This window comes from Capsicum annuum, chromosome 12, assembly GCF_002878395.1.
Source record: "Capsicum annuum cultivar UCD-10X-F1 chromosome 12, UCD10Xv1.1, whole genome shotgun sequence".
Classification (NCBI taxonomy): Eukaryota; Viridiplantae; Streptophyta; class Magnoliopsida; order Solanales; family Solanaceae; genus Capsicum; species Capsicum annuum.
Genome location: NC_061122.1, coordinates 2,365,815 through 2,386,639, shown reverse-complemented (window position 1 = coordinate 2,386,639; position 20,825 = coordinate 2,365,815). Strand labels below are relative to the sequence as shown.

The 20,825-nt window shown below is 34.0% G+C and overlaps 1 protein-coding gene across 1 annotated transcript; it reads left to right on the top strand.

Moving 5' to 3' along the window:
* The first annotated feature begins 14,679 nt into the window (after positions 1 to 14,679).
* LOC107850290 (importin-5-like) lies at positions 14,680 to 15,996 on the top strand. The gene is made up of 3 exons (XM_047400542.1): positions 14,680 to 14,830; positions 14,922 to 15,013; positions 15,111 to 15,996. The coding sequence occupies exons 1-3, from the start codon at positions 14,681 to 14,683 to the stop codon at positions 15,145 to 15,147; spliced, it is 279 nt and encodes a 92-aa protein (XP_047256498.1). The 5' UTR covers position 14,680; the 3' UTR covers positions 15,148 to 15,996.
* Positions 15,997 to 20,825: the final 4,829 nt, after the last annotated feature.

Genomic DNA, 20,825 nt, shown 5'->3' with positions numbered 1-20,825 from the left:
CACCAGACTAGCCCATGTGGTGATACGTTTCAGAGATAGTGTAATGGTACGAGATGCTTGTGTTTTCATGTGTGACGAGAGTAAGTGCATGAAACATTTAAGTAGGGGTGTATGGATGTGTTCCAACATTGTCGTACTTGAGAGTGTTCCGACACTATAGTATGTAAGAGCAATGAAGGTGTTTCACTACGGGGTTGTGATATAGGTGCTTGGATGTGTTCCAGCGTCGTAGGGGCATAAAAGAATGTGGATATCCAGTCCCAACACTTAGCTAGATGGACTTTATATAGCGAGTGGTTCATGATTGTTTCTGTAATGGAGCATCCTGATGCAAAACTCCCCGATAACATCACAGCATATGAGGCTGCTGTTTCTGCATGTGGAAAGTTATGCCAGTTTGTCTCCGAAGGCATCTACATCTATAAGGTTATTATTACTCCCTCCATTTAAAAAAGAATGACCTGATTTGACTTGATACGGAGTTTAAGAAAATAAAGAAGACTTTTAAATCTTGTAGTCTTAAATAAAAGATGCTTTAATCCTGTGGTCTTAAGCATACCATGTGGAAAGTTAAAAGTAAAAAGTTGCTAAAAATGAAAAGAAGTCATTCTTTTTTAAACGGCCTAAAAAGGAAAGTAGGTCATTCTTTTTTAAACGGAGGGAGTATTCTTTCCCTATATAATTGCTGTCACTAGTTTGTTTGTCTCTGAGGTGTCAAGGATTAGCTTGCACGCACATCTAACCTCACACTAGCACATGCGGTAAATCACCGATAGTTTTCTTTTTGTTACTACTGGGATTTGAATCCTAATCACCCATAGATATTCACTGTAATGACCACTTGATCACACTCCTAGGTGACTAGTCTATTCTTTGGCTTCACTAATTGTGTCATATGCTGCATCTGCCTCATCTACAACAACCACTTTGTATAGAAATACAAAGTAGGTTATATACTCACACACAAAAACACACACACCTATTCAATTTTCTGAAAATCTATTCAAACTTGAAAATTCTTGTAAAATAAAACACATCATGTAAGATTTTTGCTGCAACTATGATTTCATTTCTTTTCTTGTTAGTTGCTACTATTTCTATTTTATGCATATTTTGTTGTGGGTCGTTAAGGACTAAAACCCGATAAATCAAAAATCGATAATAAAAAATATCTTATTGATTTAACATATTTAAAAATTGATAACCGATAAGCAAAACCGATAATATATAAAACTGAATCGAACTGACCTATGCACACCTCTAATATATATTAATGTTGTACCCTATGAATTGCTATTTATCATCATATCAAGATTTGAAATACATAATCACTGAGGAGTCATTTAGTTCGTGGATAAGGATAATATATTTCGGAATAAAATTTGGGATTAATTTTATTTCATGTTTGATTTGAGGTACTAGTTAGTTTCGGAATTGTTTTATCCATCATTTGTACTAAAATGGTGAGATTACTATCTCATATAAAAGGCGAGATATCCCAACCAACGAGATTAATTTCCTTACTTATCTCATTCTGCATACGAAACAACTAGCACAATGAAACAAAGAAACGGCTAGTTTTTTCGAGGACATCTGATAAAATTGGAACGAGACAATAAAATGGTACAAGCTAAGATAAATGTGAAATCACAAAGTGTGCTCTTGGGTCAATATCCTCATGAAAAGCTTGTTTTACATTAATAAGTGTGGTCTTTAATCAAAAGCTAATACTTTTATGGAAAAATTACAAAAAGTAGCATATTTAAGATTATAATTACAATAAATAGCAACACTTTTGTAAAATTACAGTTTATAGCAAGGGTGACATTTTCCTATTTTCACTCCACTATTTTACCTCCCCCAAATATAGTCATATCTTTTACTTTTTTTTTTTCATCTTATTTTCTTTATCATTTTATTTTTTTTAATTTTTTTTATTTTCACTTTATTTTCTCTCTTATATTTCTCTTCTTTTTTCCTTTTTTGTTTTTTTAATTTTTTTTCCCTTTTTCATATTTGAAGATAATTATCTTCGTGATCTTTAAGATTTTAAGATAAAACATCATTACCATCTTTCACTATTTTATGTCTCTATCTTTTTTTTTTCTTGTTAGTTTTTTTTTTCATTTTATTTTTTTATCATTTTATTTTTTATTTTGATTTTTTTTTATTTCCACTTTAATTTCTCTTTTCTATTTCTCTTTTTTTCTTTCCTTTTTCGTTTTCTTTTTTTTTTTTCTTTTTTCTTTTTTTTTTTTTTTCTTTTTTTTTTACTCTTCTTTTTCTCTTTCTTCCTTTTTTTTTTCTTTTTCACTTCTCTTTTTTTCATTTTTTTTAATCTTATATTTTTATTTTTTTCCTTTTTTTACTCTTCTATCTCTAATTTTTATTTTGAAAAGATAAATATGTATATCACATACACATATTCAAAAAACATTAAAAAATAAATAGTCATACAGATCTGGAAATGTATTTACGGTACAAAACATACATATGCATTTACGATATACATATCATATTTATATTAAACAGTAACAAATATAACTATACTATATATCTTCATATGTATTTGCGAAATACAAAAGTGACTCATATAAAATAAGAATATGCATATAGATCAGGTATGTATTCTGTAAATACATATGTAGAGCTATATGTATTTTATACGGTGTTGGATTTGGCTTTAAACTGTACATACTATATCATTTTAGAGGGTAACATATGTACTTATTTGTTTTCTTTTACTGTTTAAGATATCTACATGTATTTTTTTATTACCTTTATGTGTATGTATATAATTGTCATTTTATTATAGAGATTTTATGTCATATATGTTTATATATACATGTGAGTCAGATATGTATTTCTGTAAATACATATGCAGATATATATATGCATGTTTTTTTACTGTAAATACATATGTAGATCTGTATGTCTATTTATTTTGTATATGTATATATCATATAGATATTTGTATTTTAAAAATAAAAGATAAGGATAGAAGAGAAAAATAAAAAACAAAAAAAAAAAAAAAAAAAAAAAAAAAAAAAAAAAAAAAAAAAAAAAGAAGAGAAATAGAAGTGTAAAAATAAAAGATAAAAAAAATAAAAAAAGAAGAAGAAAATGAAAAAAAAAATATGAGAAAGGGAAAAAAAAGAAAAAGAAAACGAAAAAAGAAAAAAAATATAAAAAACGAAAAAGAAAAAAAAAGAGGAGAAGTAGAAGAGAGAAAATAAAGTGAAAAGAAAAAAATGGAAAAGAAAAATAAATTAAAATTAAAAAAAAAAGATTAAAAAAATGAAAAAAACTAAAAAAATAAATAGCTAGAGATATAAGAGAATGATATTTTCAAATTTTGAAGATCATGAAAATAATAATCTTCATATTGATTTTGATTTGGAAAAGGAATCTACTAATATAAATAAGAGTAATTTATGGGAATTTAATTAGATGAGATAATTATTTCTTATTTAACTCAACTAATTTGAGTAAAACAAGGACAGAAAGTTTTGTTGTATATGTATTTGTATAACAACAGTTTACTTAAATACAAAATACAATTTGCGATTTTTCGTAATTATCAAACTGTTGCTATAAAAGTTGCAATTAAGGCTCTATAATTGCTATTTTTGAAATTTTCCCTACTTTTATCTCCAAGATTCTTATTAGTCACTCAATCACACTAGCTAGCTCATAAGATTTTCATTCGCTTTGAGTTCGATTAATTTAAATTTACACATGCGTAAGATTTATTAAAAGAAAAAGGTGGAGGTGCGTACAATAAATTCTTGGTTAGATCCTTTCCCCGACCTTTCACATTTAACTAGTGTATACATTTGATTAATTTTAAACTATGACATGTGTCTTTAATCCAAGCAAGAACTTAAAAAAATTAGAGAAAAGGAAAATGAAGACGAGCCGGATCCAATAATATTTAACCTCAAAGTCATGAGAAGGTAGAATTTACCATAAGAATTTTAATTTTTTTAATTTCATTGGAGTCCATATCCTTTCAATATTAGTATTAAATTATTATTTTCTTTATAACTAGAAGTTCTCTATAGTTTCTTTTCTTTTGAAATAAAGTTTCCAACAAGATCAAGAGAATTCTGGAAAATATTGGATCTAAAGTAAACATATTAACATGATGACTAAAATTTAGCTCCATTTAATTATATATTATCGAGTACATTGATTTCTTAGTGGCATATGAATTTTGATTTTTAGATATATGTTGTGTCGCACTCGCAAAACCAACTTATAGGTTCAATAATACTCACAACAAACTAAATATTCTATCCAAATAACATTACTTTAATTTTAACTAACCAGTATTGCCTAAGTAGCTAAATATTATCATATATTGTTACCAAAAATAAAGCAATTACCCCACTCCATACCCCATTCTTTTTCCTTTTTAATATTTCATTCGGCGTGTCATTCATATTGGAACCAACTAAAAATTAGCATTGAAAACCCCACTTAAGAATAAAGTGATTTCTAATAAAGGCAATTTCATGTATCGGGGAGATTTGACCTCTAAACCTCATGAAAAATCGTAAAAAAAAAAAAAAATCATTTTTTGGTAATTCTCTCATATGTCTTTAAGAAAAACTTTTGTCCGCCCCTCCAAACCAACAAGTCTTGTTTAAGTCGTCAACGGCACGCTCAAGAAGTTTCGCCCAAATTTCATTTCGGAGACCGCAGCCACCCTCCACACCCATGAAAAATCGCAAAAAATCTTCAAATTTTGATATTTCGCTCATATACCTTAACTTTTAAGACAAACTTCCGCCGGCTCTTTCAAACAAACATGTCCCATTTTAAAGGTCGTCACGAGCCCCTCAAGAAGTTTCGTCCAAATTTCATTTCAGAGACCGCACCCACCTACCGATCCATAGGCTAACACCCATGAAAAATCGCAAAACTTCTCAGTTATTGGTATTTCGCTCATATGCATTAAGAAAAACCTTCAACTACCCTCAAAACCAACAAGTCCCATTTAATAGGTCGTGACGGCCCGTCCAAAAAGTTTCGCCAAAATTTCATTTTGAGACCGCACCCACCCACCGATTCATAGGCTAACACCCATAAAAAATTAAAAAAAGATCCTCGGTTTTAATATTTCGCTCATATGCCTTAAGAAAAGCATCTGTCCGCCTCTCCAAACCAACACATCCCATTTTATAGGTCGTCACGCGCCCGCCCAAGAATTTTTGCCTAAATTTTATTTCGAAAACTGCACTCATCCACCGATCTATAGGCTAACACCCACGAAAAATCACAAATAATTTTTAGTTTTTGATATTCCACTCATATGCCATAAGAAAAACCTCTGCACGCCCCTCTAACACATCTCATTTAATATGTCATTACGGGTCAGCCTAAGAAGCTTTGAGCAACTCCCATTCAAAAGACCGCACCCACCCACCAATCCATAGGCTAACCCTCACAGAAAATTGCAAAGAATCCTCAATTTTTGATATTTCACCTCGAAAGCACTTCACACACTGGTATAATGATCATGAAACTTATATTCACATGGAAAATCATTGGGATTGGAGCTTATACGCGTAGGAATGACGGTTAGAGTTCTAGCACGAAAATACGGGGTGTTACAGTAATTTTAGGTCGCTACTGCACTCATTTCGCTGCAAGAAACTCGTAAGGAGGAAGAAGATCCAATGAGGTGCCTTTTGTTACAAGTATGTAGATACACTTTCAATTGTCTGCAACTTTCGTTTCTTTTCTTTATCATTTATTGGCTAATTTACACAGTATGCGTTTTCCGCATCACTGATTCTGTCACGGGCATGGGGTAGACTATGCAAATGCTTTGGGGCAGATTTCATTCCTAATCTGAGTGTTGCCATGCCTATTGTGCTAAAATCTGCTACGCTGAAGAACTATTTGAGTGTTTTGGATAATGCAGATGATTCATCTGGATGTAGAGCTGACATAAAATATTTTGTGAAGCGCAGCTTCTGGAAGAAAAAGCCTCGGACTGTCATATCCTATGCTGCTTTGCAGCCGAGCTAAAGGAATGGTTGCATTTGTGGTGTCTAAAAAAAATAACAACGCTTACAAAGGAAGGCAACTAATGTCATTTAACTTGTGATTTATGTAGGTTGTTAGTGCCTTAGTTCCAAACCTTACCTTTAAGTTCAGTGAAGAAGTAAGAATGGAGGCCATTGCTGGTAAATTTCTACATGTGTCTTCTAGTCATTCTTTTTACGCGTTATAAACCAAGTCTGATGTTTGCTAAATTTCATTTATTCCTTTTGTAGCAATGCCATTACTGTTAAAATATTATTTTATATATGCATTGCACCCCCATATGCTCGGTACATTTCCATGGTACTGACCCACATATTCGTATGTGGGCTACATTTTCTCGGAATGTAGGTACAAGGTATAGTATGCACCTTCAGATCCAGTCAGTTCGCGGCATCCATGTCACGACCCGAACCAGGGCCTGGCCGTGACGAGCATTTCAAACCATGGAGGCCCGAAACACCCCTATCTGTCTAGTAATCATGCACCTAATTCATATGATCAAAGTATTACGGAAGAAACAATAATTCGGAAACATGGTCATAAATGTGAAAAGAAACAATAACGGGGAAATAAAGTTCCCCCAACATCAATCAACCTCTAAACAACTGTCTGCGAAAATCTCTAACAAATGATTGAGTCAAGTAACTATATATAAACTGGGACAAGGCCCCCAGTAGACCCCAAAACTAAATATAAGATAAAAGGACTGCAAGACATAAGACCTTCCGAAACATAGAAGGCTCACCACTTGTCTCTGCAACTCTGTCTGAATGATCTACTGATTCTCTTGACCCCTAGACTGGGCCTCTGAACCTGAGAGGTTGGAGAGGAGAGGGGGTTAGCACAAAAGTACTGGCACGTAGAGATATCAAAACAAAACATAATATTTTTTTACAAAATATAGTTGAGAGCCATTATAAAGCGATTTCATATCAAATCATTTGAAAACACATGGGCGTAATGCAATAGTTTCTCAACAACAATGAAATGCAACTGAGCTAGGTGGAATACCCTACATAATTTACACAAACTGTCAAACCTCGATTGCCGCAGAGATTAGAGTATAAGTGAGGGAGAGACACAGAAGACCACGAAGCATGGTGTCTCGACCCAATGGTAGTGCCTAAGATCACTTAGCCCGGGCTCCTACCTATAGTCCCAATTTGGGAATGACATAAAGTCAAGTACACATGATCACTTAGCCCGGTATCAAATTTCTGTGTCGGCAAACACGGTTTCCAGCGATAAGTCAATGCATTCAAACTTCATTCAATTCAATCACATGTCATATTATGTAGGGTATCATCATACCCGACTTGCAAGTCATCCATATCACATCCACATATGCATAATCATGTAAAAACCGAGGTGCTTCATCATTTACAAGTGGTGAACAATAATTATTTCAAATTCATGCTCTCTTTTGTTGGTCACAATATGATATGGGGTATCAAAACATTATCATGAGAATTTGAAAGAAATTTATCATTCATATTTATCAAACTTCCATGGAAAATCTCAAATCACATATGCATGGTTTCAACCATTGAAGTATTTAGGCAAACAATTCCCCTGACATAAAGAAAAATAACTTAAAAATCATATTGAAAGCAAGTTATTAGCATTTGATTGAAAACCCCCATTTTAAAAGCATGCATGTTCATAAAAACTATACCCATGAGATTTTAGGATAACCCCACGTACCTCGATTACTACGAATATTGGATGTTTCTCGAAGCCTACGTTGAGAGGATTCCAAATATGCAATTTGTTCCTAAAACTCCTGTTGAATCTCGAGTTGCTTGGGTTTTTATTTTGAAATCCTAAGGAGAATCCTTGAGCACTTTTGATGAATGAAGGTGTATTTTGGGGTCCTTGGAACTGAATTTCGTGTTTTAGGGCTAAGTAAGGGTGGAAAAGGACCATTTTGCCCCAAAAATGGAGTGTTTAAGTCACATAAATTCTTTACATAGGCTCCGCCCATTCCATCGCCTATGTTTACATAGGCGCCACCTAGGCTATCGCCTATGCTTTCCAGTGGCCATGGGCGATTGGTTAGGCGACGCATATCACTTTGAAAGGCCATAACTTCTTGCTCGAGTGTCGGATTTTAGCAAAATTGATATTGTTAGAAAGATAACTCAAAGACCTATCATTTGACACATAGTAGTATTCTTAATTCGACATATACAGAGAGTTATGGTCGATGAAAGCTAACACAATTTACAACGTCCACTAAAACTTAGTCGATCAAAATAGTTTCAATTCGTCCTTGAGTTGAAGGACCTCTATGGTCTAAATTCAAGATTGAATGGATTCACATGCTACACAAATAATTAACATGCCATATTGGCATAGGATTTTATGGCTTTGGTATTTATCAACACATCGGAATTATGGTCTATATTGTAGCCCGAAATGCGGGGCGTTACAATCCAGTCAGCAGGTGATGAGTCCTTTTTTATTCAAGGGCTTAAGTCAGTTATATTGTTAAAGAAGTATCGTATTTTTTGTTATTTTTCCTATTTCAATTATATTGAGTTAGGATAGTTGAGAGTCATGACCCAACTACCTATAGTCAGTACTAGTAGAGGCTTCATAGACTATTAGTAGAAGTTGATGTATTCAGATTTAGTTTTGTTTTGTAAAAGCAGAGTTGTAATCTTGTAAATTCAATTTTATATTTTGAGCATATCCTGAATGGAGTTATTTTCCTCTAATTTGTATAGATTTATGCATTTTATTCAGTTGCTTATGAGTTATGCCAGTAGAAGGGTTAGCTTGGGGTCACTTGTGATCCTAAGCACCGTGTGACATCTCGGAACCTATTTTTGGGGCGTTACAATGCTATTGCCCTTCTTGTCTAAATTTATGTTGTATCACTTCTTTCCATAGTGCATGCTCCTCTTGGTTGTACCTCCATATCTACTTAGCAAACTTTTGTTCTGTAACTTGAGATTCCTTACTCTCAACCCCCCATAATTCCTGCCTTGTTGAACCATTTCCCATTTTACTAAATTGAAACTACTCTCAGTTTTATTTCCTTGCCAGAGGAAGTTCCTTCTCAAAGTGTCTAGAGTTTTGATCACCCCACTAGGCATAGGGAAAAAGGACATCACATATGTTGGTAGGGAATCTAGCACAGAGTTTATCAAAGTGACTCTACCTCCCAATGAAAGGTACTAAGACTTCCAGAGTGCCAACTTTCTCTCGATTTTCTCAATAATCCCATCCCAAATACTAGTTGCCTTATGTTTTCCCCCCAATGGCATGCCTAGATAGACTATTGGTAGCTTCTCAACCTTACACCTCAAGATGTTTGCTAGTGTTTGTAACTATTGAACTTCTTTTATGGGAAAGATACTGCTTTTTCTCTAGTTAACCTTGAGTCCAGAACAAGCCTAAAAAACTACCAGAATCACCCTTAAATAACACAATTGTTCTTGGTTTGCTTCACAGAACACTATTGTATCTTCGGCATACAGTAAATGTGTCAACTCCATATTCTCATTTGCCTGGTTTATTATATTAAAGCCTCTAATCCAATTATTTTGCAAAACTTTCCTCATTAGACTGTTCAATCCCTCCATAGCTAGAATAAAAAGAAATGGAGATAGAGGATTCCCTTGTCTAAGTCCTCTTTCTGCTGGAAAAAAACCTACAGGGTCTCCATTAACAAGGATGGAGAACCTGGTGGTTTTAATAGAAAAGTCTATCTAATTGAGCCATCTAATTCCAAACTCCATCTGTCTAAGAGTGTTAATCAGGAACTTCCAATTTAAGTGGTCGTACACTTTCTCAATATCCAACTTGCACATAACCCCCGGTATATCTCCTCTAATTCTAGTGTCAATACACTCACTAGCAATTAAAACAACATCCATTATTTGTCTACCTTTAATAAAGGCCATTTGATTTTTGTTCACAAGCTTGCTCATCACCCTTTTCAATCTCTCTGCTAAAACCTTAGCTATGATTTTGTACACCCCGGTGATCAAGCTAATTAATCTAAAGCCTCTCAGATCATTTGCCCCCACCTTCTTTGGAATCAAAGCAATAAAACTCTTTTCAAATTTCTGGTGAGTGTGGAAGATGTGGAAGGTCATCATTAGGTCCTCCTTTATAGTTTCCCAAAAAGTTTGAAAAAAAACCATTGTGTAACCATCCGGGTCAGATGCTTTGTCTACTGCACATATTTTGACCCCTTCTAACACTTCTTCCTCTTCAAAATTTCTTGTAAGCCATTCTTGTTCCTCCATAGTAATAGTTTGAACATCAAAAAAGCTCAAATCTGGTTTCCAACTTTCATATTCTTTGTAAAGATTTTGATATAAATCCATTATTGACCTCTTAATTTCCATAGAATCTGAGGACAGAACCCCATTGATCAGCAAATAAGATCAACAAAGAATCTATAGTGTTGATTATCTTGTGCGCAGTGGCCATTCGTGGAAATACTTTGTGTTCTTGTCCCCCCTTTGATCAACTGAATTTTGGATCTCTGTCTCCAATGGATTTCCTAATTTCTATCCACTTCTTCATAGTCCATGGCCCATTGTGCTTTCATTAGTAACTCATCATTGGTAAGACGTCTAGCCTCTTGTATGGCTTCCAGACTTCCAATTTGCTCCAGAAGTTGATCCTTTCTAGCCCTCCAATTACCTTTATTCTCCTTGCTCCATCCTTTGAGTTTTACTTTCAAAAGACTCAATTTTGTTGCTAACTTATAGTCTTCTCTTTCCGTCACATTAAAAGAATTTCACCAGTCTTGTATTTTGGACTTGAAGCCCTCCACATTCAGCCACCATTTTTTTAAACTTGAAATATGATCTCTTGAAGACGTCATCTTCATATGACAACAAAATTGGATTTTGATCAGAACCCAAAATAGGCAAGGAACTTTGTCTGATATGATTAAACAATTCATCCCATGGAAATGAATACATGAATATGTCAATCGTTGATGTATTTCTATGATCTATCCCTCCTCTCCATGAGTAAGACCCCCCAAATAAAGGGGGGTCTACTAGCTTCAGTTCATTGATGCAACTAGAGAAGTATGCCATTGCTCCCAAAAATCTGGTACAATTTGTTTTTTCAAAAGGAAATATGGTAGTGTTGAAATCGCCACAAACCACCCAGGGTCCTTCACAAAAGCTCCTCATTGCACCTAATTCTTCCCATAGTTCCTTCCTTTCATTTCGATCACGGGAAGCATATTGTGCTGTTAGAAACCAAGTAACATCTACATTAATGCTGGTCAATTTTCAAGTGATCATCCGGTTGCCACTCTCCACCATATCCCTCTTCTAAGATCTTTTATCCCACTTGATAATTATACCCTCTTTACTACCTAATACCTCCATCCAAATCCCCCTCATCCATCTATTACCCCCTAACTGTTGAATATGATCTCCCACTGCCCCCTTTAATTTTGTCTCTACCAACACTATAATATCTGCTCCTTGGCCTCCCTGTTAAGCCCCCTCACATTCCATGATAAGATATTGAACTTCATTAAAACTGTGTTATTAGTTTCCTCCCCTTACTTTTTGATTCACTCCTTGGCTCCCCTTTTTTGAATTTTTCATCGAAAAACAAGTTCCTTAGTTCCTTAGGAACTGTCTGCTTTTCTCCATTTTCTGCCAAAATCGAAACAAGATTCTCTTCTTTATTCCTCTTATGGTTAATTTTTAGGAGTAATACTTTGGTTTCCTCTGTGCACCCTTCAAAAGCAACTCCAAATTCTTGACTGAGCCTGACAATATTTCTCTGTACCCAGTAATTTACCTCTCTTCTACATCTTCACTACACCCAAAAACATCGCAATTAATAGGAGTTGGCTCCCTTAGAAAAACAATTTGTTGCATATTCCCCTGTTCTTCACTATCACTGACTTTATCATCTTTTTTCCTGAAGATCCTCTTACTTCACACTCTACCATCACACTCTGTTCTCTGCATGTAAAGAAAGCATTCTGGGCTTCTGCTTTATTTGTCCAGTCATTTATTTCATTAATAAAGGGCTCAGAGCTTTGCTTCAACCTTAGAAAGGATTGGGCCTGCTTTTGGCCCAAAAAGGTTTTAACGATTTTTTTGGTCCTTTATTTGTCTAGATGGAGCGGGGTCTCTTGACATGTTGCCCCCCACGTGATTGCTATCATCAAAATAGACTCTGTCTTCTCCAGCTTTAGACTTTCCTTTATTAGATATCAAATCCTTGTCTTGTCCAACATCTCTGTACCTGGAGACTTCTGACGGGCCAGTTTCTCGAGAATCACCCCCATTTCTCTCTCCAGCCATCAGTATCTCTCTTTCATCTTTTTTTCCAGTGAGTTGCCGGAGTTTCCACTCAAATGGGAAGAGTGAAGACAAATTCACCGTCAACGATATCAATGGATATCGAAATCTTACATGTCGGACCTCTGACTCGAATTCTTGCCCATCGGAGATGATTCTTCAGATCAGTCTCCTCTTCCATCTTTAACCATCCCCCACATCTTTCACTGATCTTCTTTATCACTGGTCTAGACCACAGATGGAGGGGAAGTCCTAATACTCGCACCCAGAACCAGTCAAAGTCCTGTTGTTTTGGTAATGCACCTACCGTTGGCGACCACCACTGGAGACGTAATTGGCTTCCTTGTCTTCTACAGTCCCCCATCAGAACATGTTCTGCTGCTCTTGACGACTGAAATTCGAACAAAAACATTGCTCCATTCATGTCGTAGATTTGTATGCCCTGAGCACCCTTCCAAGTCTATTGGGCCCATCTTCTCAAGTCGTTTCTTGTGGGAACATCGCCCCCCTCGAATTTGCCCACCAGACATCTACTTAACAAATCTTTATCAGCAAGATGAGCTTTAGTCATTAATATCTCAGCATAATCTGAATCTTCAGCTCCTTCTGCCACCTCTGTTTCTGTCTCTGTCCATTTGCTTTTATGGAACATTTCTAAGTAACTTCCCTTCCCCTTGTCTGCAAATAAGTCTGCCTCCCCCTTGTATTTCTTAACCCCTGAGTATGCTATAACTCTGTTAATAAAGATATTTATTTTCTCTGCTAACCTTTCCCATCCTTCATTAAATTTATTTTTTGGTACTATAATAATTGCTTTTTCTTTGCCTTTAATTGAGATTAAAGATACGAATCTCCCATATTGATTGAACTTTAAAGACAAGAAAATGCTAGTAAAGTAGTCATTGCATCTCTATGTTTTAAAGATTCTCCCCCTGATGGCTGAAGCTTCTCTGAGTCTTTTGCAGACCCAAATGAGTGCTCCCTTGCTCAGAATCCTCCTCCTCATGTGAAATCTAGCACTCTCCACCTAATCAAACTAAGTTTCAACTATAGATCTTGTCCCAATGATGTCGTAAGACTTTCCCCCCGAATGAAATTTTTTTTTACTATCCATCCGAATCAACTGGAGAAGAACTCGAAGGAATGAGTGATCTAAGAAGATCTTCTTCTTTGGTGACTTGAGCTTCTGCTTCATATTTTTTAGATTTATTTTTGCAAATCACAGCTTCATGGCCAAGTTGATTGCAAATCTTGCATTGTGCATCTACTCTCTTCCAACATTTAAATAGAGGATGACCTATTTTGCCACAGTGCTGGCAAGACGGGTATTTTTTTCTTGAATTATTAGCCTTGCTTTGAGTCTTGTGGTTGGCTGCTAAAGACTCAAAGTTTCATTTGCTCTTGCGCCTGCAACGTATTTAACAATTCTGCAAAGATAATCTTAGACAGGTCTTTTGTATTTTCCAAGGTAGTTATTGATAGTTCGTATCTTTCAAGCACTGTAACAAGAATTTTTTCAACAATTCTTGAATCTTTAAATTTTGTGCCAAGCAATCTTACCTTGTTAACAATGCCAAGAAGACGGTCTGAGTACTCTTTGACGGTCTCAGATTCCTTCATCTTTTGCAATTCGAATTTCCTTATTAGATTCAATACCTTCATGCTTTCATCTCCTGTATATTCTTTCTTCAGATAATCCCAAATTTCTTTTGCTGATTGGCCATAATTCTCGTGAAAATTGTTGGAGAAACACTAACAAACAAAGTTGCTTTTGCCTTTCATTTTCTGATTTTCTTTTCCTTTTGGCTTTTGATCTGGGCCACCGTGGAATTATCGGGCAGAGGAACAATATCATAATCCTCCTCCACGGCCTCCCAAAGATATAAAGCCTCAAGATAAGTCTCCATTCTTACTGCCCAAATATGATAATTCTCACCATCAAAGACAGGAGTAGCTATTTGGGAAAAGTTGTTTTTAGAATTCATCTCTCTCACAGATCCCTCATGAAACTAGCTCTTGATACCAATTGTAGGTTTTTATCTTTGAAATTAGAGAAATAACAGAGAGAAAGTTGGAGAGAAAAATAAATACGGCAATTGTATTGTCAAAGGGAATTATTTTATTAATAACTCAAAATATATATTTATAGCTAAATTTCTAACTACACACCAATTTAAATTGGGATACCTAATTCCTATTCAAATAATAAAGGGACAACTAATTCCTAAGTCACATAGGACTCTAATAATTTAAAATTACTAAAATTATCTAATCCTTCTTTATTTTTTAGACATATTTTCAACAGCACTGACGTTAGCTTTCTAATGTTGTTTGCAGTAATATTCAATCGCTTAAAAACTGTAATGGAGCATCCTAATGCCAAAATCCCAAATAACATCATGGCTTATGAGGTTGTTGTTTTTACCTGTGGGAAGTTAAACCAGTTTGTCCGCGAAGGCATCTGCACGTATGAGGTCGAACACATAAAAAACCCTCATCACAAATTTATGACTTCTATTATTCATTTATCCACTGATTAACATATCATAAACGTTCTTATTGCAGTCCATCCTGCTATGGCTTAGCCACTTACCAATAATGTGTAATCCAGAAAAGGCTAAAATCAATCACGAAATGCTTTGTTCCATGATGGAGACGTAAGTATTCCTTGTAGGCTACAACAATAAGTCATCAATGATTATCGAAACTTCAGAATTTCTTATGCATTGCTTCCATTGTACCTTGTTGTTTCAGGGCAGAGCAGAAAGTTATTGGCCCGGGTGGAATTTAAATACTGCTGATAACATATTAAGATTAGTGCCTCAAGAGCTGCAGATTAGCTGTACTAACTACTGAAATTCAGCTTACAACTTTAAAGATAAGATTAAGTTTAGGTAAATAAGGCTGCAATTATGCAGATTCTGATTTTATAACAGTTGACGATCTTTAGGCAATAATGTTAGAGATATGATAGCTTATTTTACTTCTTTAATTAAGCTTTTTCAGTTATGGTTTTATGTATAACTGTGGCAGTGATCATTTCAATAAGCAATGAAAATATAAAAAAGCTTTTTGCTCTCTCTTCTTGGTTCAAGTTCTGTTTTTTTTCTGTATACAGATTAAGTTTTGTTCTTTCTTTCCAACAAATTGGTATCAGAGCATTGTCATCTTGAGGGACCTGAGAGAAGAGAGTGAATAAAAAACACAAGTTCTTTCTATATAACCATTCTTTAAATTATTATCTTAAATAGTTTATAGAAAATGAATTGTGAAACAAACTTTCTAATTCCACCCGTCTTCAATGGTGAGAATTATCAAGCTTGGGCAATTAGAATAACGGTTCATCTTGAAGCACTGGATCTATGGGAAGCAGTTGAAGAGGACTATGAAGTAACTTCTCTTGGAGATAATCCAACAGTGAATCAGATGAGACGTCACAAGAAGAGAAAGACAAGGAAAGCCAAAGCTAAAGCATGCCTTTTCTCTGTGGTATCTCCTTCAATTCTTACCAGAAGTATGCAAATGAAGTCCGCTGCAGAAATTTCAGAGTACCTAGAAAAGGAATACCAAGGAAATGAAAGAGTTCAAAATATGCAGATGATGAATCTGATTTAGGAATTCGAAATGAAGAGAATGAAAGAATCAGAAACCATAAAAGATTATACAGATCAGCTACTTAACTTAGACAACAAGGTGAGATTGTTTGGTAAGGATTTTACGGATGAAAGAATTGTTCAAAAAATTCTTGTCACACTTCCTGAGAAATATGAAGCCAAAATCTCTTCTTTAGAGAATTCTAACAATCTGTCAAGCATTACCTTGGTAGAACTTGTTAATGCTTTGCAGGAATTGGAACAAAAGAGAATAATGAGAAAAGAAGGTTCTGTTGAAGGTGATTTTCAAGCTAAATCACAGAACAAGTCATACGAGGAAAAGAAAATAAACCAGAAGCAAAGGAATGACAATAATTACAACAATTAGGATCCTCCCTGCCCTCATTACAAAAAGACAAATCACTCTCAAAGAAATGTTGGTGGAGACCAGATGTCAAGTGCAACAAATACGGTAAAATCGAAAATGTGGAGAGGGTATGCAAGTCACAAAAGCAACAAAAAGAAGCCAAGGTTGTTGTAAATCAATATGAAGAAGAGAAATTATTTGTAGCAACTTGTTATGCTAGCAAAGCACTTCTAAAAATTGGTTGATTGATAGCAGATGTACAAATCATATGACCAGTGATCATGAGCTCTGTAAAGAACTAGATAGATCTGTTATTTCCAAAGTCAAAATTGAAAATGGAGAATATATTGACGCAAAAGACAAAGGAACAATTATAATTCAAAGCCCTATAGGTTTGAAACTTATAATTGATGTTTTATTTGTTCCTGATCTTGATCAAAATCTCTTAAGTGTTGGGCAGCTAATTGAAAATAGTTTCAAAGTGTTGTTTGAAGAAAAAGCATGTGTCATCAAGGATTCTGATAATAAGGAGATGTTCAAGGTCAAGATGAGAGAAAAGAGTTCTTCCTTGAATCTATTGGACGATGAGCAAGCAACAATTGTCAGGTTGGAAAATGATTCCGAGTTATGCAACAAAAAACTCTAACATTATCATCATGATGTCATACTCTTCATGAAAGAAAACCAACTAGTAGAAGGTCTCTCGGGCCTTAAGAAAAATCTTCATGCTTGTGAAGCTTGTCGGTATAGGAAGCAAACAAGGCTTTCTTTTAAGAATTTATCATGGAGGTCAAAGAATAAGCTGCAAATTGTTCACACGGACGTCGGAGGACCTCAGAAAACTCCATTTTTAAATGGTACTGCTTTAGTTGTGAATCAAGCTCTTTGGATTCGGAAACTGCAGGCAGATTTGTACAAGGAACAAAAGAAGAGTACTGAAATCCTTGTGGATAATGAAGCTACAATTTCAATTACAAATAATCTTGTTTCTCATGAAAAGACAAAAAATTTCAAGATCGAGCTTTATTTCTTGAGGGAGGTACAAAAGAATGGAGACATAATTATGGTGCACTGCAGAACTATTTTTCAGAATAGACATTTTAACTAAGTCTTTACCTAGAGCAAGATTCAAGTTTGTCATAGATAGACTTGGTGTTACAGCTCTTGAGTCAAGGAGGAGTGTTAAGATTAGTGCCTCAAGAGCTGTAGATTAGTTGTACTAGCTGCTGAAATTCAGCTTATAGCTTTAAAGATTGGATTAAGTTTAGGTAAATAAGGTTGCAATCATGCAGATTCTGATTTTATAACAGTTGATGATCTTTAGGCAATAATGTTAGAGATATGATAGCTTATTTTACTCCTTTAATTAAGCTTTTTCAGTTATGATTTTACGTATAAATGTGGCAGACTTTGTTATATTTTCGTTAAGCTTTGTTTCGTATAGTTATTGTAGAAATTTTGATGCAGACTTTGTGTTGATTAAGGTTTTGGATTTTTTTGAGCATCTTTTTATTTTGGAAGCGTTTTTTCTGGAACTTTTTTTGAAACTAAGTTAGAATTCACTGAAACAAGTTCGAAGTCAATTCCCAAAGTTTAAATCTCAAAAACGTTTTTTCTAGAACTTTTTATGAAACAAGGTTAGAATTCACTGAAACGTCAATTCCCAAAGTTTAAAACACGAGTTTTCCTGAAACTTTACCGAAAATAATTTAGATTTCAATGGCTGAGTTGGAGCTTGGTTTAGATGGCTTTTTACTGTATTTTTTCTTCTTCTCTCTGGGTCTCAAGAGCAATTTCAGTACCTCTTCTGGGTATCTTCCTATCAAGTTTTGTTCTATATTTTGGGTTTAATAGCTAAATTGTTTGTGGGTTTTTGTGTTTCGTATGGTTATAGTAGAAATTTTGATACAGAAGTTGTGTTGATTATAGTTTTGGATTTTTTCTGAGCATCTTTTTAAATTTGGAAGGTTTATTGTACACTTGTTGTGTGCTTCATTCTCATTGGTGTTGGTGGTGTATTGGCATTTAAAATGCCAACTCTTGTAATAGCAGTTGTTCCTGCCGTTCTTAATCCAGCAAAATGATTTGCTACTCTTCCTAATCAAGATGAAGAGCACATGGTTTGGAAGTATTGCTATTTTATAACTACACTGGTTTGTCAGTGTTTTCTTTTGGGTATAGTTTATGGGAGTGTCTTCTTGTTTTGGGTGTCGATTTGTGGTAAGTATCTGATATCTATTTAAATAGGATAGGTTGCTATTGTATCTATTGTTTATTTTTTTATGAAATATTATTTTATTTAATAAACAGGTTATGCATCTTATATCAGTTTGTTCCTTTGTCTGCCTTACTTTGTTTGGCTTGGTTGCTCTCTTTCATTTAAAGAGATTTGTTTTTTGGTCTCCTCTGGTTACTTTGTTTGGCTTGGTTGCTCTCTTTCATTTAAAGAGATTTGTTTTTTTGGTCTCCTCTGGTTTTGGTTGTTTGTTTTTTGGTCTCCTCTGGTTTTGATTGTTTGTTTTTTGGTCTCCTCTGGTTACTTTGTTTGTTTTTTGGTCTCCTCTGGTTACTTTGTTTGGCTTGGTTGCTCTCTTTGCTCTACTTTGTTTGTCTTGGTTTCTCTCTTTGCTCTCTTTCGAGATTTGTTTTTTTGGTCTCCTCTGGTTTTGATTGTTGCTTTGGGCCTCTTTCTTGTTCTTTCTGCTACCGTCCATCCTCACGTGATATTTTGGACCTTTTGTGGTTATATATTAATTGCTTTTTGTATATTTTTAAACACACGAGACATTTAACTTCTCAAATATGATTATTAATAAAAGAAAGATTTATTCCTGTTAATCATATGTTAGTCATTTATTTGCAATATATTAAATTGGATGTTGTTGCTTAAAACATTAATTATTAATATGAACTTTGAGTTATTTAATTCAAAGTTCTAAAATATTTCTAGTAAAAATTAGATAGCTCTTTTTTTCTTGATTCTTTTAAGATAATATTTTTAAACGTATTTCACGATCTTCATTACTATTTTAAGTGGCGTTGAAGTCATAAAATTTCATATTATTTTTTTTTGAGACCTCAAAATTTTGAAGGCCTGAGGTGAGAAGCTTACCTGAATATGTGAACTTTATTGGTTGATCAGTAGAAAAGTATGAGAGGTATGTTAGGGGATGAACTAAGAATAAAGCAAGCACAACCAAACATAAACGAAGCAACTTTTAAGATGGCACAACAAGAGCTTAATTAAACAAAACAACTTTTAATCTGGCATATCAATTAATGTTGTGTTTGAATTAATTATTAACATTAATAAGAATATAGGAGGAAAAAAGATATGCGAAAAGATGAATTGTGCTGAGAGAAATTGCATAAAAAGATTATGGAGAAGAAACAAACTGGAAAAACTGAGGGGGCAGCGAAAGTAGCAAGGAGAAACTGATATGTTGAATGCCACAGAGACAATATCAAATAAAATGGTATTCATAGAAGTTAAATTTGTTGGAATGTGTTTGTAATAATTTAGCTAGAATAGAATTTTTAATTTGTGTTTGTACTGATTTAGTGAGAATAGGATTAATGAATTTTTTGTAAATGTAGTGTGTTTGTACTAATTTAGTGAGAATAGGATTAATGTTCTTTCTATAAATGTAGTGTCGTTTCTTAGAATAAAATAGGATTAGATCATCTTTATTTGTATTGATTTAGTGAGAATAGGATTAGTTTTTTTTTGTTGGTAGATATAGTGTCGTTTTTTAGTTAGAATAGGATTAGAATAGGGTTGTATTGTGCATTAGCAATGTTGCCTAAAATTTATAATGTTTTATTGGATTTGTAGGCAAAATTTATATTGCTTTATTGGATTTATAATTTAATAGAATATGTGAAAAGATGATTTTATCTTAAGAAAAGACTTTTAATAAGGACAAAAAGTTCAAACGTGATTTACAAGGCTCTTTACACTTTTAAAATAGAGATAGAGATAGAGATACAAAAATATCTAGATAATTTTATTCACACAAACATCAAAAAATCAAATAAGAAATTCACTTATTTTTTGAAAAAGATTTTATGAAATACTTTTTTCTTCGTACCAAACTACACTCCTTAAAGTTAATCACTTAGTTAAATATAAACACCCTATATCAGTGGCGGAGATATACGAACTAATCGAAGGGGTTCAACATCTATTATATAAATAAAAATATTTTTGATCATATAAAAATAATATAATTTTCTGATGAAGGAGATTCAATGAACTCATGAATTCAATGTGGCTCCACCACTGCCCTATACAAATAAGTATTTATCTATTTTGCCAACACAAAGTGACAAAAAAAAAAAAGAAAGAAATTAATGCATGCAATTGTATAGGCCATTGTAGTTTAATATTTTCCAAGAAAATCTGCATTCCAATTGTAAATCATAATACTCACAAATTTAAAATGACTATAGAACATAGAATATGAAATCAAAACCTGTGGGCCAGTTGTTGTTTAAGTTTACAATAAT

What these genes read in the sequence shown, in the direction of transcription:
- LOC107850290 (XM_047400542.1), top strand. Translation starts at nt 14,681, where the DNA reads ATGTTGTTTGCAGTAATATTCAATCGCTTAAAAACTGTAATGGAGCAT. An exon ending in AAGGCATCTGCACGTATGAG is followed by an intron (nt 14,831 to 14,921) that starts GTCGAACACATA and finishes TTCTTATTGCAG; the next exon opens with TCCATCCTGCTATGGCTTAG. An exon ending in CTTTGTTCCATGATGGAGAC is followed by an intron (nt 15,014 to 15,110) that starts GTAAGTATTCCT and finishes TTGTTGTTTCAG; the next exon opens with GGCAGAGCAGAAAGTTATTG.